Source organism: Kryptolebias marmoratus, linkage group LG24 (assembly GCF_001649575.2).
Source record: "Kryptolebias marmoratus isolate JLee-2015 linkage group LG24, ASM164957v2, whole genome shotgun sequence".
In the NCBI taxonomy this organism is placed as follows: Eukaryota; Metazoa; Chordata; class Actinopteri; order Cyprinodontiformes; family Rivulidae; genus Kryptolebias; species Kryptolebias marmoratus.
Window position 1 is genome coordinate 19,794,314 of NC_051453.1, and position 21,340 is coordinate 19,815,653.

Here is a 21,340-nt window from a genome sequence, read left to right on the forward strand (position 1 = left end):
CACACACACCTTTGTGCACCGATTCACAAACAGGTTGCTATTACAACAATGAGGCCTGCCTACTGATGCTAGATTCAGATTTAGTCTTGATTAAATAAAATAATTCATACAATTGGGATTCTCATCTTGAGCTACCCTTATTGTAGAGCAAATCTGTTATGGCACATGTAGGCAGCCATCTTCTCTATATGGTATACCTAAGATGCCACAACAGGACAAAATAAATAAATTTAAAAAATGAGGAGTAGGGGTTGTGCCTGGCCAGAACATGGATATATTATATAGGGACTGCAAGTGTTAGCACGTTTGAACTGATTTTGAAGTTGCTGTCCAATCGGGGCCAACTGTACTTCCAAAGTGTAAAAGATAAAAGAAGACCTGTTTTGGAGCTGTGGCTGCTACCTCTGTGCAGAGGCATGTGCGAATGGAGAGTCGGAACCAAGAGTGGTGGGACTTTGCTGTGATGGACCTCAGTCCTTTTATCCGACATAAACTTTCACACAGCAGTTGCTTTGAAAAACATCAGTTATGTATCCAATTCAGTACCACAAACGAAGAAGACCTGTGCAGCATAGAGGCAAAAAAATCGGAACTTGGTCACATTTGCCTGCAGTGTTAAAGTAGCTTAAGTGTGAGCTTCATTGTTTGGGTTAGTGATTTCCTAAAGAAACCCTGAGGTTTCTCCGTAGTATAGACCTCAGCAGTAACCACTTGTGACACATTTGCATGCACACGTAACTACAAAAAAAATTGCAACTTTTGCACAACATTCCTGCAATTGACGTTACAATTTAGTTACAAAGTATCGTAATTATGTCTGAAATCACAGTTTATTCCTGTTTTGTAGACAGTCAGTCACAATTTGTTGTCATTGTTCCCAAAACCAAAAGTTATCTATCACTCATGGAACATAATTAAAACATTTTAGGATGGGTGCAATACGTCCATGGCAATGCTGTGACTATTTTGAGAGAAAATTTATTTTGACAATTTTTTCAGGAATTCAAACAACACAAGATCAATGGCCTGTGACTAACAGGAAGAAACTGAGAACCCTTGTGAACTTTTTGCCAACTTTTTGGAAACGCCTTTACAAATGAAGTTTCACAGCCAGTAAGATACAGGCTACAGGCAAATAATATAACTGACTTTATAATTTTTAATAATAATAATAATAATAATAATAATAATAATAATAATAATAATATATGTCAGTGTTGTTTAGGTACGACTGAAGCTTGCTTGGGATCCAAAAGTACTTATCCAGAACAACAATATTGAAAGTCTTTCTTTTTTTGTCCAGATTTACCAGTGCAGTCCTTGTATTTTTAAATCCTGTCACATACTTTTTAAAAACATTTCATTCTACACCGGGTCTACAGTTTCTGACAAATCAGGTCCTGGAGGTTTTATTCTGAAGTATTGAGCATGAATACATAAAAGCCTATAATTTACTTCAAACTGAATGAGCCTCACTAAATATTTAGCTTATATTCAATGCTACAAGCAGTGTGCAAGCTTATTTTAAGCCCCATTGTCCCAGCAGAACTCATTTACAGCAATATCAGTTGTCATTCTTGTATTGTTTCTAATTGCAATGTGCTGTATAATTGAGGGTGTCATGACTTCAGCAGGAGACAGATGGTGATTAATCCCTTTCTGCACAGGCTCTATACAACTTAAAGCAGACCTTTTTCACATTACATTCCCATTACTCACAACTGTGAGGAAATTCTGATTATTTTTAATGAAATCAAAATACAAATGCACATGTTCATCCAACCACTCGGCCATCTGTTTATACGCTTTCTTTGTCTGTAGATGCTGCAGGTGAAGTTGCTTTGAGCATTTCAGTATCCCAAACCACACACTATAGATAGATAGATAGATAGATAGATAGATAGATAGATAGATAGATAGATAGATAGATAGATAGATAGATAGATAGATAGATAGATAGATAGATAGATGGGTGGTTCCTGTTTCACTTCAAGCTCAGATCCTCCTATATATATATATAAAACACATTTATCGTGAAATCTGTGTCAAAAAATCTAAGAAGCTCTTAAACTTCCAGGCACCTATGTAACCCTGCTTTGTAAAGTACAGCATTAAAGCTCTTGTTTGTAAAAATGGCTTTGTAGGCTGTTTACTGTTGGTTTTGAGGAAACAGGAAACCTGATAAATTGCCTGTCACAAGGAAGCAAGTCCTCTCAAAAGCAAATATATTAAATGTCATGTCTGTGTTGTTGTTACAAAACCAAGGACAAGAAAAAAGAAAAATTCTATATCCAAGAAATATTTAAGACACCAAAAGTTTATCATGCGTGACAAATACAGGGAACCTAACAATGTAATTAGAAACACAAACTTCTCCACCTCTGACATGTTTTACTTTATCATGAGATAAGCATGAAAAGTTTATCATAATCATCACCATCATCACAAACTCTTCATACAGTCCATAAAAACAGTTTGAATAAAGATACAACATTAAATCTTTATAGTATAAACCTCCAAAGTTGTAAATTTGAAAGAGCTTTGTGGGCATGATTCGAATTACAGGGAGGAATGTGAGGCTTTGACCTAATTAACACTTGGACAGCCACCCACAATTAAACATAAGAAGTTAAACATGTATATATTCAATCTTACCCCTAATTATACATTATATGATATTTTTTTTACTTAAAGATTTTTTTTATTTTATATTTTCTGAGACCCCTTAAAGTGTACCATATTAACTCTCTATCATGTTGCTACATACTGTAAACCTTCCACTTTTGTCAGAAGAAAACAGAAATTGAAAAAGCACGAGCAGGTTTTTGGGATAAATTAGAACCATTATAAGTGAGGGCTAAGGTCATTTTACCACAGTATTTGAGGCACAGTATTTGCAATGCTTTTGTTTCAACAGTCTTCTCTAGAAACCAGAACATTATTGTTCAGTTTATGCTGCTACAGTTTGCATCCCTCTATTTATATAGTTATTTTGTTCTGGTTGTAAAAGCAACAGTGATGATTTAATCACAAAAATCAAACTCTCTCTCCGACAGCCAGGTGAGCAGGTTCAGTGTAGTTACAGGGCGACTCATGCAAAAGGAAAATGTGTTTTATTGCCCATTGAGATAGAGTAGTGCATCATTTTTAATATATACTCCTAGCTAAAAAATTGGACAGTATATTCATCATCATGAGCGTCATATAACAAGTTTCTTAGAAATGCTACAAACAGAACAAATCTCAGTGGGTTTTTTAAATCTAGCTGGTGTGGTTTTTTTGGCATTTAATAAACTTACAAAGTATATTTTGTGAAAGTTTTTTTTTTTATATCTGTCTGGTTATTGCATATTTTACTTAAGTTTTTCTTTTTTTTTTTAATTTTATATCACTGTTTGTATCTGTGCCGCTACAGATCACTGCATCATTAGTGTCCAGTACTAGAGTCTTCCCTGCTGCAGGGTTAACTTCTGTCTCTGTCTTAAATTTCTGGAAGACTTAAACAAATTTCCCTCAAGAATTTCTCAGTGTTTTGCACCTGTCATTTCCCCATTTTACACTGCTGAAAACATCCCACATCATGATGTTGCCGCCACCATGCTTCACTGTCAGGATGGTGCTCTCAGCATGATGAGAGGTGATAGTGGATTTAAATAAGGTTTGTGGGATGTATGGAATGTTTTTTATAAGTCAACCATGATCTGTGTTTCACCACAACTCTGTCTCTGACCTGTGCAGAGATGTCCCTTGGTCTTTACAATGTCTCTTGTTGCCGGTAGCCCTTAGAGGTGTTGCTCTGGTGGCTATCAGAACAGGTGTGTTAATATAATGAGAATATTTGAGACTTAGCTGGTCCACAGTTGGGTTGTATTTAACTACATTGTATTTATGTGACTTTTGAAGGTAATGGTTGGGGCTTCAAAGCAAAGGGGGTGAATACATATGCATGCATACAGTAAACACGTGTGACTGATTGCTGCCTTAATAGATTTCACATTTTGTCTCATCTCTAATTTAGTTTTCAAGCAAAAGTCTGGACACAATGGGTTTAAACTGCACGACTCCAAGGAATCACACTTTTGGTTTTGCCATATTATATAGCCCAGTCGCATTGAATCTAACTGTAAAAAATTGAGTTTTCCAATTTCAGCAAATTTTAGTGCCCCAGGCAAGGCGCCCAAGTTTACCTCCCCTTTCCATATGACCTTTTTCTACCTCTAATGAGGGCACAAAGAGAGACTTCAACTCAACAAAGGAGTGTGTCAAGATCTCTCAGAGGACAGGACAGATACAGCACTGTGCCGTTTTCTGCATAATCATTAAGTGACAGATACTGCAGAGCTGAAGATGCATGCTTTGCCCCAGTTTACAGAATCTAGTGCAGGGGGAAAGTGCTAGGCTTTTAAATTAAACTTGAACTGTTCAGTTTTAATGTACTACATATTTTGAAAGAATATCATGGCATTTTAGATGTGGGTTTGTTTAAAGTCCTAAGAAATATTTATTCCTTACCTGTAGCAGAAAGCACTTAGTGCTTTTAGCTTAGAAAATTCTCAGAATGGAGTTTTAGGAAAGACATTTTTTTTTTATATCTAGACATCATAATCTTCAAAATTATTGATGGCATAAATGTGCGTTTTTGATCATGTCACTTTCACAAAAATAATTTTAAAAATTGTACAAAAGCTAGTAGGCGACATTATGTCCGAACCCAAATGGTCTTTGGTGGGGCTTAACAATATGTCCAAAAATTTACTGACATCACAATATCAGTGAGCGCAATACCAATTTTGCAAAGGACTGCCTGGACAGCATTAAAACATAGGCCAATGTATTTCAAACACCATGGATTTACATTCTGTAATATATTTGGTCAATCCAATGTTTTCTCACTGTCTTTGACGCCCACACCTGGTTTAGATGATAGTGATGACAGAATAGAAAATGAGAAGTGAGGAAAATGTGGGGTTATCATAATTATTATCATCATAACAGTATTAAAAATAATGTTTCTAATATTGTGTAGTCTTTAATGCAAATATCTTTTTGACACAAATGTTTCGATGTAAAAAATATCAATGTACAAAAAGCTATGAAATTTTCAGGGTTGGAATTATTTTGTATGGTGAGAAGTTTGTATCTGTTATGGCTCTGATTGACGTATTGTTAGTTTGAATGTCTACAGAATGGAAGACACTTTTGCTTGAAATCTAAATTAGAGATGAGGCAAAATGTGAAATCTATTAAGGCAGCAATCAGTCACACGTGTTTACTGTATGCATGCATATGTATTTGAATTGAATGTATTGAATGCATGAATGTATTTGAAGCCCCACTTTAGACAATTCCACAACTCCATATTTGACTGTGACAGAAGACATCTTGTTTCTTGTTCAGAAACTGATCAAATCTATTACCTGGAACTGAAGTACTTGGACCTTTTTTGAATGCATATGAGAGCTGATGAAAGTGTAAAAACGCTCTGTAGTTCTTAGGTTTTCAGAACAGTAAACTTCAACATCCAGACTGACTATGAAACAACTTCTGACCCAGTGTTCCAGTTCAGCTTCCTGTTCAGTTCAGTGTGTTTATATGGTGGCAATTCACATCAAAAGTGAATTGCGGAAATGCTCAAAAAGTATTTCAGTCCAAAACAACTCTAGAATCAAATCAAATTACAGTCAATTTAATCCAAATTATAACACTATACAGTCTGATTCAGTCTGATTCAGTACATTCTAAAATGCCAAATAGTGAAGAAGCTGTCTATAAGAGATCTTCACTTCAACGCAATCTTTCATCCTGATCAACACAAAGGCAACAGTGAAAAGGAACAGTTCCAGGAAGAAACCTCCACCGGCCATCTGCCTCTACTGGCTGGCATTTGAAAGGACAGGAAAGACACAGATGAATACAGAAGGACTGGTCCAGGTGTAGTTCCTATGTGAAAAAAAATCAAAGGAAAACAGGTTAATGAAGCAATAATTGCATGTACAAACACGGAGAGTAGAGCAAGTAAAAACAGCAGAGTGAGGAAATGTGGTCAGTTTGTCCTCCAGCAGTCTGATCCTATAGTAGTATAACTAAATGATAGTTCAGGAAACCCAAGCCAACCCTAACTATAGGATTTATCAAAAAGGAAAGTCTTAGGCCGAGTCTTAAAAGTAGACAGAGAGCCGGTAGAGAAAACTTAAAATTGGAGAAATACAATCTTAGCTTCTAATTGTTATATTGCAGCATTCACAAGAGATATCTGCTATCACAACTATAGATTGATGGGTTAAGAAAAGATTCTATGGGACGGGGGAGCCAGGGGCACAAGCAAGAGGCCATACATCAACATCCCAACCATCTGCGATAGGGTAACAAGTCCCATTGGAAAGTCCTGATAAACTGAACATCAGTGCAGCTGACATGTAACTGACTATGTCAGACACCAATAACCTATGCATTTTTCCAAAGTGATAAGTATCTTCTTAAAGTTTGCTAGAAGATGTAGCTGGATGGGTAGTAGTAGTTTCAGCCACTCTTGGAACAGAAGACCAGTGGTTCAAACTCCAATCAACACAACATCAGTACATAATGAACAAAAGACAAACAGTATAAATGATTAGACATTGTCCAAATTAACAAGATCCATATGAGATGTTGGGGAACTGAGACATTCTGATGAGAAATGGCCTACTGGGACAAGATATTCTTAGATTAGACCAGTGCTGTATATTATCTTTTACTATTGCTACCTATGGTTAATTTTATTATAGTAGTTCAAACCCATGCCATATGATCCCTCAAAGAAAACATTACAACCAGATGCAGCTCAAATAATAGACATTAAAAGATCATATTTAATGCACATTTGTAGTTAGTATTAAACCAGCAATGCAGAACCTTTATCTCCCTTTGGCAGCTAGTACACAAATAATGTTGCTGCCTCTGTGCTGTACTGATGTGTCCTTATGATGAATAAAGTCACATGTATATTTTACAAAACATGCTGATTGTCTACACTAATTAACATAAAGAGTTTTAAGTTGGAACACAAGTGTGCTATTTTTAGTATGTTTGCACTTTGCATATTTTGATTGGGGGATTTGGTGAATCCTACTCAGCTCAGTCAACACAGTGTGGGACAAGGTTCTTTCAGTTTTTTTAGTCCATTAATAAATACCTTATTTGTATAAAAGGACAAGAAGGTCAATAGAATATGTATCTGCTCGCTCCTCTCAGAAATAAAAAGCAGCAGTACTGCAGATGGCAGCGATATTAAAGTAGAGACTTTTCCAAGACTGCATCACATTTCAGCTTTATATCCCACCCCAAGTTATTTTTCAGCCCAGTGACCATTTGATTTATGTTCTGGTCAGTGTAAGTACTGAATAAACTATGGCAGAATAATTTTTCTTGCATCAAAGTTGATGTTAAGCCTTCTGCAGGTTTTTAACAACAAATATTATTCCTATTTGTCTGCATGGTTTAAAACCCAGTGGGGGAAAATATTCTTTTAGCTTAAATCTCAGTAAACTAAACTGTAAGTTTGACAGCAGAGAATAACAGGACTCAACATTTTCCCTTCCCATGGGATCTTTTAAAAATAAATCTAACTTCATCCATCATTAATAGTTCAAACCCATTCCCCATTCTGATTTAAAATGAAAGTTTCTTCAGGTTTTAAATGATAAAAACAAAAAACAATTATTATCTACTTTAAAGATGTATTGTAACTATATCCACTTTCACTCAACACTTTCAAGCCAAGCCTGAGATGCTTTCTTCCTACATTGGTGTCATGTGTGAAACAACTGAGGCAGACTTGCTGGGTTAAAATTGATCCACCTCTGTTATTTCTCTGACCTGGCAGGAAGGTAGTCACAGAAGCAAGTTATTGAGTAGGTGTAAACAGGTGGTGGTGCTGCTGCCACTCTTCTGATTTGATAATGATGGCTCAGGTAGGTGAGCACATGCTGACACAGCCTTAATTTGCTTCTCTTTGACAAATGTGAATTACCTTAAATGTAACAGAATCTGCCTTTTTTTTATTAAGATGAAAATTACTGTATGTGTGAAAGGAACTTGACTTCCTTTCATTATTATGGACACTAGAGATCACTAATACAGTGAAACCACACTTTTTGGTTATTTGTTTGGCTTGTTTGTGAGTTGCCATTTCAATGTCTAAGGATGCTGTTAAGCTATTGCCATTTTGGTTGTTTAGAAAATAATTATTAAGCCTAGACATGATAATAAAAAAGTTGGACAATATTATTGCTAGAGGAAAAGCCCCAGAAGCAGTGTATTGTTAAAAGACAGGAATTGTTTTACTTTCACCTGAGGGTGGCTATCTTTGGCATCAACAAGGAAAAAAAAATGTTTAAAACTTAACAATTGTAGTAAGCCAAGATTGACAGGAAAAATACATGACTGGACTGGATCTAAGTTCCTGTTTCTGGTATCACAGCATGTTTCTCGGCCTACTTACCCAGAATGAAGCTCTGCAGAAAGTTTTTTATGGAGAGAAAATCGTTTCAAAATACTTGTGCATGTGTAATACTAGATTTGCAATCCGTGTAAGCCTCTTTGTGTGTAATTTTGGATAGTTGTATCTGTAATGCAGTTTTTTCTGTGTATCAAGCAACCTTTTGTTTCAACCTCACAAATCTTATAATTACGAATTACGAACCTTCTCCTACGCCAACAAATTGTTAAATACGTGTGCACGAGTCACCTGACACACTCAGACAAAACTGCATTACAAATACAACTATCCAAAGTTACACACAAAGAGGCTTACATGGATTACAAATCTAGTATTTTGAAACTATTTTCTCTCCATATTTTTCTTGCTGTGCCAGTACACAAATTGTATCAGATCATGTGTTGTAAGTAAACGGATTACTGTACATTAATATAATATTTGTTAAATACTCTGCATGTCAAATGTATTAAGTTTGCAGGCCAGATATGGCCCGTTGACCACCAGTTGGTGGTAATTGCTCTTCATTACTTATATTATTTGACATTCCACTTTATATTGCAGGTGTAAGATAAAAGTTTCATAACTTTAATAATATTTACTTTAAATAATTGTAAACTGAGGGCTTGATTTTTCAAAAACAAAATAAAAGCACTACTGACCACAATTACATGAATGCTTTTGCTGAATCTATGCTTGTTTTAATGTTAGGATGTTTTAGCATGTGTCAGAAAATAATTTGCTCTGTTTGAATGAGATAATTATGTTGTTTTTCTTTATACTTTACAACACTAGCTTTAAATGCAGCAATTTCTTTAAATCTGATGAGACTGAAAACAGCTGTGAGCAGGGTAAATGAGATTGATAAGCATGCAGCAGAGTTAAAGTAACCCTATAATATGAAATAATACACAAAGCTACAATCTAGAAAACAATTGTGCTATTTGGGTTTTACTTCTCACACTTGATGTGATCGTTTGATGTTATATTTGTTGTTTTGTTTGGACTTTATGTTTTCAGAGGTCAAAAAATCCTGGGACTTGAATACCCTTGAGCTCCAAACAAATAAAGATCATGAGCACACAGTGGTTCTCATGATTACACACTATTATTGTCAAAAGGATTCACTCAGACATCCAAATCATTGAATTCAGGTGTTCAAATAACTTTCATGGTCACAGGTGTATAAAATCAAGCATGCAGACTGCTTCAGGGGGTAGAATGTAACAATTGTTTTAATAATTGTTTAGTTTGTCACTATGAAACTACGTTTAGCGTTTATTTTATTGTTGAGAGTAATGACATGTTTTTAAATCAAGAAATGAGCCAGCAAAAATGCAAGTTTGCACCGCTACTTGAAAAAAATGGGGAAGCTTCTGCTCCATCTGCTTTGTTGGGGAGGAGCCTGTGTTTGTAACGTTAATTCGTCTACATCACTGTTTAGTATCAAACCTGTTCTGCTGCCTTCACAATCATTCAGACTGAAGAACAGCTTGCTATACAAAAAAAGGGCAAGAACAATTATTGAAGGCACAGCATGGTTTTCTACATTTCACATTCTCTTTAGTCACTCTTTTATCACTCTTTTCAACAAATGCCAAAAAGCAAGATCTGCTCTTGGCAAAATGTGAGATGAGGTATGTGTATGACAGACAGAGCAGCAAACAAGTTAGATAAATGCCTCTGCAAATGAAAGTGATGAATGATAAATGGCGTAGGGAAATGTTTCTCTGTCACTGAACTTAATAAGTCCTTTGAATAAAAAGGATGATCTGTTAAGTAGCAGATAAAGTTGATCCAGTTTTTTATTTCCATTGAACAAAATTTGGGATTTACACTGTGCTGGTTGTCTACTAACTTTATTGTTATTTTCTTCTTTTAGGAGTACCAAATTGACATCATCTTTGCCCAGACATGGACAGACAGCCGCCTCAGATATAACAGCACAATGAAAATACTGACTTTAAACAGCAATATGGTTGGACTTATTTGGCTACCAGATACCATCTTCAGAAACTCCAAGACTGCAGATTCTCATTGGATTACAATGCCTAACCAACTGCTCAGGATATGGAACGATGGGAAGATACTTTACACCTTAAGGTAAATACAGACATTTGTCTGATTAAATGTCTAGAAAAAATAAAATGTTAAAACAATTATTGGCAATTACTTCTACCTACAGAACATTGGGGCCCTTAGAGCCCTCTGTTTGCACATTATACAGAACATACAAAACTAAAATGTCACAGTTATGAAACTTACCTATCATTTATTCTTTTCGGATGGATGGATGGACTCATTACTTTGTGAAAGCATCTTTGGCAACAGTTAAATCTTTTAGTCTTCTTGGGGGAAAGTTTACACATGTTTAGATACTTTATCATGCTTTTTACATATTTTTCTTTTTAGGGTCGATGAGGACTATGAGGAAGTCAGGGGTCATGGAGAAGAAGTATATATAAGTATAGTATCTGCAGGACATGTACAAAGACAGTGAGACAGTGGTGAGATGTACAGTAGGAGTGATAGATGGGTTCAAGGTTGGAGTGAGATTAGATCAGGGATCAGTTTTGAGCCCCTTCTCGTTAGCAATGGTGGTTGACAAATGAGGTGAGGTAGGAGTCCCCTTGGACTATGCAGATGACACTGATCTGCATTGAGAGTAGGGAGCAGGTGGAAGAGAGCCTGGAGAGATGGAGGTATGCTCTGTAGAGAAGGAGAATGAAAGGCAGTAGAAGTACAACAGAATATGTGTGTGTGAATGAAAGAGATGGGTGTATCAGTAAAACTGCATGAAGTAGGGGTATTAAAAGTGGATGAGTCAAAGTCAGAAAGATAGATATGAGCAAAAGGGAAGGTTTTCAAGATGGTAGTGAGACCTGCTATGCTTGGAGATGGTGACTCCAACCAAAACTCAGTAGGTGGAACTGGAGGTGGCAGAGATGAAGATTTTCATTGGGATTGACCAAAGTGGACAGGATTAGAAATTAGTACAAGAGGGACAACTGGTTGAGCAGTTTGGAGACAAAGTTAGAGAGGCGAGTCTAAGAAGGTTTGGACATGACAGACAGTTGATATACTGGACAAAGGACGTTAAATATGGAGCTGCAAGGGAGAAGGAAAAGAGGCTACAGAGGAGGTTCATGGATGAGGTGAAGGAGGACATACATAAGGTTAATGTGACAGAGGAGGTGCTGGGAGAGAGTTAGATGGAGGCTGATGATCAGCTATTGCAACTCATAAAAGGAAAAGAAAAGAAGAGAAAGTGAAAAGTATCTGAACTCCCATGTTTAAGTATTGTTCTAATAGATGTAATTCTTAGAGACCTCTCTAGAAGCAGTTTCAGTCTTGGTAAAGGTAATATATCACTTTTCTCATGTTGCTTCTATCTGACTCCCCTACCCCCATCTTTTCAATTTTGACCTGCTTCTGATACTTCTTCAACTCAATCACTATTTCAAAATTGTTTCCATCTAGGTCCAACCATCTGTTTACCATCCAGGCCTGATTTGTTTTATTTTCAATAGGTTTTCCCATCCATGTGTACAACCATGATAGCCCTGTAGGAGCAACAGCTGGATTAATGGTTGCCCAGTGTGGTTTCCTACTGAACTATTTCCATATTTCAGACATCATTCACATTTATTGAGACTACTGGACTTTCAAAATTGTCTTTTACCTGTTTGCTGATTTACTGTCTGTCATATTGAGATCATTTCAAAAATATGCAGTATTTGTCTGGAGTCTATTTCCACTATTCTATTCCAGGTACACCTCAAGAAAAAGTAGAGCAGAATGCACCCCATGCAGTTTGGAGTACTGATCCTATTTGTGAACTAATCACTTCAGGTTTTGAAGCAAAGTGCACAAAGGACCTTGAATACTTTCTCAAGCAGAAGTATTCTGTTACTGGGCCAATTAACAAACTGGTGTGTGTGTGCATTTTAGCTCAGAGCACCATATTTAGAACAAAAATATACTCAATCCTCTTTTTAATTAAATGTATCCCGCTGTACATACATTTCTTTTCATCTGTTGTGTAATTAACTGGGACAGCTGCAAGTAAAGAGATACACTTTCAGGGTGAAAAAAATCAGATTAAAGTGTTTGGAAAAATACTAGTGTTATCAAGTATTTGGAGTACACAAGCATAACTGAGTCAGGCTTGGAAGTGATTACTGGGGCTGCGCTTCATCATGTACACAGGGATATTACTACCTTTTAACAGTAGAGTCAGGCTGGCTGATTCATTACAGATTATTGTTATAATTCATCTCCTTCTTGTGATGCTAAAAGATGAAACTGGGTGCTCAACAACTACCACTCATTTTTGCACCAATCATCTTGTTATTTTGAGGTGAAAATAACGTCTTGATATAATATCTTATCTCGAGTAAACAAAGCTTGTTTTCTTGAACAAGCTAAAACAAGTTTGAATATCTTGAGATAACAGAACAGTTACCTCATGATCTTGAGAAAACCACAACGAAGCCAAAAATGGCATCTGTGGCTGTTCTTGGCTTTTTTACTTCTATTTTTTGTGCAATGTATATTTCCTGTAAATTTATGTCAGTTCAACATAAAAAAAAACTTGAAAATTGACTGAAAATTTGAAAAACATTCATGTGAAATTATCTTTTTTTTCTCGAATTGTCTACGTTTACGCTCCGCGAAATTTGTATGTTTGTTTTTTCGAGCTAAAATGTCTCCGTGAACATAAGGTGTAATTATATAAGTCTGGTATATGGGCTATCGTGGTGACTACAAATTGAGTTCTATGAAACCACTTCATGGCGTTTGTCACCATCCAATTATCCTCTAATAAAATCAATATTAATTCACCAATCAGTTGCTGTCAGTTGTATTTGTTGACTAAAATGTACACAGAACCTTTTGTGACGAAACCATTCCTTTAACAGAGCAGCCTGACAGTAATTATCCTTTGTCAGCAGCATTTGTTAGTGCAAATTGGTGACTTGAGCCTTGAGATCAATTTACTGAGGCAGCCACCCTCGAGTTATGCAGCACTCTTTGTAATTGTAGCGCTTCACAATATAAACGACTCTTTCTATAATAACAATCCCTGGAGTACTGTCAGTCATTTTAAAGCCTTATTTAGGTTTGAACTTTAGGACTTTGAGTTTTTTAATTTACTGTATTTGTTAGAGTTAATATCTAACACTGTCAAAAACAGTTCACCTATTTTTTTTTATATACTGTATATCAGTAGATGTGTGGGCTCAAATCACATGAAGCTTGTAAATGTTTACAAAATCATGCTTAAATGGCTTTACTAAGGCACCAAGCCCAAGCAGCTCTGTTGACTATTAAGAGTCAGGCAAACTTAGAGAAGTAATATCCGCTGATGACGTGAGGAAAAAAAAAAAGAAAAAAAGGATGAAATGTCATTTGGAATTAATTGTGGCTGCAGTAAACAGAGATGACATTTCATGATATGCATGACTCTGCCTCATGCACAGTATTGTCTCAATTTTATATTTTAATGAGGATAAAAGATCATACAGTATGTTGTTGGTTTTTTTGTACAGATTTTATACCACTTCTTCTTCTCCCTTGTTTGCTCGTGTCCCTTCCCAAGAACTAAGGGTGGAAATCTTCAGACACCTCATGATTTGATTACGATTTTAAATGGCTGGGATGTGATTATAAAATAATTTTGGGTGCATTTTGATGATTAAATTTGGCTTATGATGTTATATGGAGAAACAGAAAAACACAAATTTACAAATTGAAATGACTGTGACTTATTTTGGACAAATAAACTCTGATTTATATATTTCCATGCATCATAGAGAGTGCACAACAACGTGTCTAAGACCCTGTTAAACTCAGGCTTCTGACCAACAATAAGCATAGATTCTAACTCAATTTTGAAAACACCATCAAGGGTTCAACAATGAAAAGATGAAAAAGAGGTGAAAACATGCAGCTTTACCCAACATGTTTCTGCTACATGAAGCTAAAGCAACTGTACTAGGACACACCAGGGCCGTGCGGTCAGGGGAGGCAGAGCCTGTCACTCGCCTCTGCGTGAAAGGACAGCAGCAACAAGCTCCCGTTGGCTCACGTGCGCCCCCTTCAGTGCGGCAGCCTCACCTCTGATTGCTCAATCCATCACAAACTGGGTTGATACATGCAACTGGCCCGTGCCTGTTGCTGTATCGTTGCATGTCACCAATATAATGGTTTATATAGCCTCGTTTTCCACAGTCTGGCTAATGTCTTTAACCATTTACGTTTAATGTTTGTTAGTGACATATTTAGTTTTGCTGAGGGGACATAAAACCGCAGTGAAAAGACACAGGGTGAGGCAGGGCAGTACTCTGCCGCACTGAAGGGGGCGCACGTGAGCCAACGGGAGCTTGTTGCTGCTGTCCTTTCACGCAGAGGCCAGTGACAGTCACGTGCACTGCTGCCAGCCGTTAAGTTTTGTTTTGCTCCATCAGACTGCCAAAACGGTAATTGTAACATTTTTTTCTCATCTTATCTTTAATAGGTACGTGTGTACGTACGTGTTGGGTTTATATATTTGTAAATCTGACTCTGAAGGAGTCAGTGCCTCACCAACCATGAACCTCACCGCACGTCACTGCAACAATGGGAGAAAGTACTGACATTTGGTCTAGTACTATTATATGTCTATGGCTGCAACTACTCTGCTGACTTTCTTAGAGTGGCAACACAGATTAACATTAACAAAATAGATTTTTGACATTTGAAAATCGATTCAGAATCATCCATATCCTTTATGCAATGCATCTAAAACTAGATTATAAAAACCCACATGTGCACAAGGAGAATAGGCGAACTTCACACAGAATCTGCCAAATCTGCAACCTTCCTCCGTGCAGCCCCATTTCAGAACCATCCTGTGTTATGTGTGAACGGAGTTCAGGCCATTTTGATTATTCCTTCAGCTCCTTCAACTACTCAGATAAGAGATGATCCAAGCTTCCTTTAACTGGTTTATAATTGGTCAGCAACACAGTGGTTTTTTGACATGACCAGTACATTTGTGATAACATGGCTTTACAGGGGATCACGCTACAAATTCTGGATTACCAGATATGGAAACAGATGATGCTGTGATTTTATTTCCTTACAGCCATGTATTAGCATATAGCACAGAAACAAACAGCAGATACGCAAACCTGTGAGGAGGAAATTACAGTGGTTGAACTTTATCTAAATCCTACACGTTGCACATTTACTTACACTTCTTGGTTACACATTCATTCCCATACTTAATTAGCAAGGCAGAAAAGATTTTTACAAACTGAGACTAATCCTTTTTTTTGTTCCAGGCTGACTATAAACGCAGAGTGCCAGCTGCAGTTACACAACTTTCCAATGGATGAACACTCGTGTCCGCTCATCTTCTCCAGCTGTGAGTACACTTTATTCAGTGGAGTGCTTGTCTGCTTCAGCGATTTCTTTCTTTCCCTAACATTTATTTACAGCTCTGTGTACTGACTACCTTGTAAATCACTAAACCCAAGCTGGTGTTAAGCGTGTTGGTGCTTGGATTTATCGCTGGTATAACTTCTGTAAAGAACTTTGGCTGGGCCTTTTGATTTTTTATCATTTGTGTCATCAAGGTAAAACATCGGCCTCTATTCTGTTGATTGGGTATACCTTAGATGTTTTTGCTACCTTATTTTACTACATAAGGAGGAAATCAAAACACACAGACAATGTGCAATTAGATTTAGACAGTGCATAGATCTAGTACAGGCAGCACAGTTGGGGCAGTAGAGCTGTTGCCTCTCAGCGCAGGATCACCTCCCAGCCTTTCTGGGTGGAGTTTACATGTTCTTCCTGTAAAAACATGCAAAAACATGCATGTTAGGTTCATTGTCCCCAGGTGTGAATGGACGTTTGCCTCTGTGTGACTTACGTCCTGTCCAGAGTGTACCCCACCACAGTGACTGCTGGAGACAGGCACCAGCTCCCTGTGACCAGGAAAGAAGAAGCTGGTAAAGAACATGGATGGATGGAAGATGAGAGTAGCGAAATGACTGTTAATTTAAAATTAATATATCTGAAATGTGACAAAGACAAAAATGTTGCAAGGGGGCAAAGCAAAAATAAATATGCCCATTTTCATTTTTTTTGAGGTTGTTATGGCTCATCTATAGGTAGATATGTCATAACTTACTTTTTTACTGGATAATAACTTCATTTGAAAGGCAAACGAGGCGACCAACAATCATTAGAAAGTGACGCAAATCCCCAGAACAAAATGTGACAAAGATAATATATGTAATATCTCCTTATGTAAGCCAATATAAAGGATATCTGTCAATATTAGAGATTTTAGATCACTGGTAATGAACTGATTAAAAATCCATTTCAGCAATGAGCAAGAATTTGTGAAGATGAATGACTATAAATCACAATGTTTGGTATTTTACTTCAGGGTCACTGTAGGAAACTGGAATATTCAGAACAGCACACAATTTAGTACAATGCAAAAATAGCAGCAAGTAAATGAAAAATGGATTAAATGGTTATTGTTTCATGCTAAATGAATGTACCATTAAGGATGTGGCTGTGAAACAGGGATATGTTTTTAACCCTTTGTCAAAAACATTTTTTATAGATGTATTTAAATCTGCATCAGTCTATAACGTATCATCTGTGGGAATATTTTATGTGAAAGGGTTTTGTTTTATTTTGGACTAACAAAACTCCTCTCTACCACCTCTTCCTTTCCTCCATGCAGCACAAACTGACAGACATTTTTTTGTTGTTGTTGTTTGTTTTGATTTTATAACATAAAATTTCAGTGTTTGGCCAGAGCAAACAGCCGTACAACTGATTTCAAGCATAACAAAGTTTCAAAGCCTAGATCTCAGTGCAGTTTTAAGTTATTGAATTAGGTCATTTCGAATATCATTTTTGGGCTGTGCTCTGCTCTACATTTAAAGGTAAACTCCTCCTTTGCTACTCATCATCACTTCTAGCAGGGTCATATCCCAGCTGGCTAAAGGAATGGGCTTGGTGATATCCAAGACGTGAAGCTGAGCAGTTGCAGGATCCGTAATCCTCTTTGTGAGTCAAAGTGGTGCAGAAAAAGGATTCTGGAGGTTTACTGAAGAGACAACAGAAAACACAGAGTATAGGGTTTTTTGTTTGTTTTTTCAGGGGTATAACGTGACAAAACATTTTAGTAATGTTTGCTCTATTATGATCTGACAAACTAGTAATGACTTGCAAGAAAACCAAGAAGATGACTACTCCTGGGTTGGATTAATGAATTACAGGTGTACAGGGTGATCAGTCACAGCACTGCCCATTTGAACTATGACAATGCGGTAGAGTTGTAACATTATACAGTAAGTATTCATGTAAAGATAGAAACATCACGGTCCAGCGTGGGTACTCGGATGAAAAATAGGTTTGTCACAGGCGATTACCACTCATATCAAGAAGAAGACGCACATCTTTGTTGTTTTAATTGCCTTTTGTTGACTGCCATGACATAAAAAAAAATAGAAAAGGATACTATCTAAAGGTGTCGACACTAAAACAAAGTAAGAATGGTGAGTTCAGAAAAAACGCAGGAGCTTAAAGGTGGGCCTGTTTGTTTCAAATCAACAGTGTGGAAAAAATGTTGTTCTCACTGAAACAGGGCAGCAGTAGAGAGCAAGAATTGGATTTATGGAAAGCCAAAAGGGTCATTAATTGTGTACTTTTAAGGTGAAATAAATGCAGTAGAGTTGAGTGGTATCTGTTTTTTAATATTGTTAAAGCCTTCCTCAAGTTTTACTGAGGTATATGATATTACTATCTATCTACAAAGGTTTGTGATGCATGTAATTTAGGGTATTTTAATTATGTTTAATCAATTTCAACCTTATTTAAAGATGCAAAGGTGAAAGATGGTGTTATAGTTCCACCATATTCGTGTATCTCAGGTTCTTTACATTATCAGCTCTGAGCTGTGTACACTGAGCCCTCTGACAGCTGCTGCACTGTTGGTCGGAGGGTAACAAAAGCAGCAAGATGTTTTGAAAGATTTTGCTTAGGCCTACACAATTTTTAGGAGTTCTGACCTTAAAGACACTTTTATGTCGTTTTATTGATGAACAGGTCACACATTGGTAACTGAGCAGGCAAGTTGTGCCGTCAACATGGTGAAATTACTGTTTATATTTTAAAATGCGCTACGCTTCCTGCAGTTCCCCACTTAAACAGTAAACGTCACTACAGAGAAATAATACTGCTACAGTGCAGGAATGGCAGTAAAATGATTTTACAGGAAATACACACTTTATACATTAACGGACTTACTTTGTTTAAACTTATTCAAGATTAAATTCAGAGCTGTGCTTTGAAGGAGATTTATTAAAGCATTGTTATTTTTAGATTACTCTGTAAACCTGCCCAACCATAATATGCAACTCCAATTTAAGGAGCACATAAGCAGCCTATATTTGGATTAAGTGTTTGTATTTGTTTGTTCATAACTGTATATATATTGTAGATATGTGTATGTATATGTATGTGTGTATGTTTAAATACATTTCTTTTTATAGATGAATAAATTGTATGATGCTCCTTTGGATGTTTTGTTTTTTTTCTTTTTTTTCTGTTTTACGTTGGATGGGATTTATATTTTACTTATTTGTATACACCTGTATGTGGGGTTTTCTGTTGTTTTTTTGTTTTTTCTGATGTGTATGTGTTTTTTATGTTTTTACAATAAAATAAATGTTGTCAAATGAGAGGAGTAGATAGGTAGCCTTCTTAAGGTGGCCTTTTTGCCATCTCTAGTTTTATATTGTCATATTCTGCAAAGCAAAACATGTCATTACATTTTACATTTAATTTATTAAGAGTAAATGCAAAATTGCATTTTTATAATAAGTTTCAGAAGCATTCACTCATTAAATGCATCATGAGTTATGCTATGTACACAAGTCTTTACGTAAATGACTGTCTAGATATTGACATTCTGGTGCTGCACTCAGCTTAGGTAAAATAAAATACATAAATAACTAAAGTTCTCAGTATTAAGCTGCCATTTCCTGAATATTTTGATTGGAAGTTTGGATTCCTTATGTTTTAATGACATCCTTAATTGCAAATGTGAGTAAATGTTAATAAAATTCCTTCATCAAATTTGTTGCAGTAGTGCAACATTTTGTCCTGTGCTTCATGTTTTAGGTAATTAAAATATCCTGCTACATTAAACTGCTATCGAGCAAGATAATTTAGTGAACTTTCGTGCTCAAGATGATGATGCGTCTGTTAAAAACAGAAGAGTTTGGCAACCACTCCACTGGAGCAGAGGTGGAATCATTGACCCATCATTAACCTCACATGATCAATTTAGAACAAAAACAACACTCCAAGGCTCTGTTTGTATTGTGTGAAGGTTAGGCCCCACATCAAGACTGATTCACAACATTATTGAACCAAAGCTTTCATTTAATCTACTTTTCTTCTTCGTCTGTCTTCATTCCTGACTGTCTTTTCATTAGTCAGCCTCCAGCACAAGACAAATGTTGCTCATGGTGGCCCTAGGTCTGTTTTCACAGGTTATCCATCATTAGAATGTGTCATGCACCGCCAAGGGTCACAAACACACATACTCTGTGTAATTCCAGATGGATATCCACAAGATGAGATGATTTATAAGTGGAGGAGGAACTCTGTGGAGGCGGCTGACCAAAAGTCCTGGCGTCTGTACCAGTTTGATTTTATGGGCCTGAGAAACACTACAGACATAATAAAGACTACAGCAGGTAAAGAAGAAAAAATACTCCATTCAACATTTGTAAAACTTGTTGCAAACAAACTGAAAATGTGTTCATATTGAGTGTTAGTATATAAATAGTGTTTTGTAATCAAATCATTTGCAATTTTTCAGAAGTGTTGACATTTATCAACCAAACTGCCAACATTGACATTGTTTTTGGCGGGGGTGGGGGACTTAGATGTCAATAAATTTAAAGCCTATGTAAATAAAAACTGAAACAGAACAAATATGTCCCCCCAAAAAAAATGATCAGATGAAGGCTTTGTCCACACAAAAGCATAGTTTTTCCAAATAAGTCTTTGTTGTTTTTGAAAGTAACTTCGTAAACACTTCACTGTTTAAATAATGTCTTCATCCCCATGGAAACAATGAACACAACCCAAACGCTGTAACGCTGCAATGAAAATACACCAAAAACAGCATTGTAAATGCACAGAAAGCATACACACTGGTATAAAAAAAATGTCAACACAACAGAAGAAGGGGACACCCTCGTGTCCCAGGTTAGATTAGAGGCTGGGCTACAATATCATCATTTTTAGAAAGTTGTGTTTTGGGTGTCTACATGAAAACACAAAGGTGGTGTTTCAAGATTTCTTTTTCACTCTGGAACCTGTTTTTAAAACATTATGTTTTGAGGCTTCAGAAATGCCATTTTTGTGTGAACACAAAGCTGAAATAATTTTAAAAAAACATTTGCGTATTGACAACACAAATGTTCCCATGTGGACGGCCCCTTAAATGTCCACAGGTCTTGACTGACTTGCACTCCCACCACATAATTTAGTCTCTTCTTTTCTGGAAAGTTCTTGTTAAAATAAGGGATTCATGCTTTATTCATATTTCAGTTTTTTATGTTAGATTGTTTATCACAAGTCATATTCTTTATTTAATTTAAATAAAGTGAAAATAAGAGGATGCCATGATGATTCATGATGCTCTAAATGTCACCTGATGATTTAGGAATGCCATCCTGAACATGTATCCTTCTTTATACAGTGAGAAGATGTCCATGCAGTTTTAAGGGGCTTCTCCATACTTCAGTTGTTCAAACCTGGTGTTCAAACCTTTTCTTG

At 36.5% G+C, this 21,340-nt stretch overlaps 1 protein-coding gene across 1 annotated transcript in view; it reads left to right on the forward strand.

The window, feature by feature from the left end:
• Positions 1-21,340, forward strand: part of LOC108240175 (gamma-aminobutyric acid type A receptor subunit gamma3) — a 52,422-nt gene that overhangs the window by 23,785 nt on the left and 7,297 nt on the right. Inside the window, exons 4-6 of the mRNA XM_037974045.1 lie at positions 10,356-10,576; positions 15,802-15,884; positions 20,113-20,250. Of these exons, the coding sequence (XP_037829973.1) occupies positions 10,356-10,576; positions 15,802-15,884; positions 20,113-20,250 (442 nt within the window). The remainder of the gene's footprint in view (positions 1-10,355; positions 10,577-15,801; positions 15,885-20,112; positions 20,251-21,340) is intronic.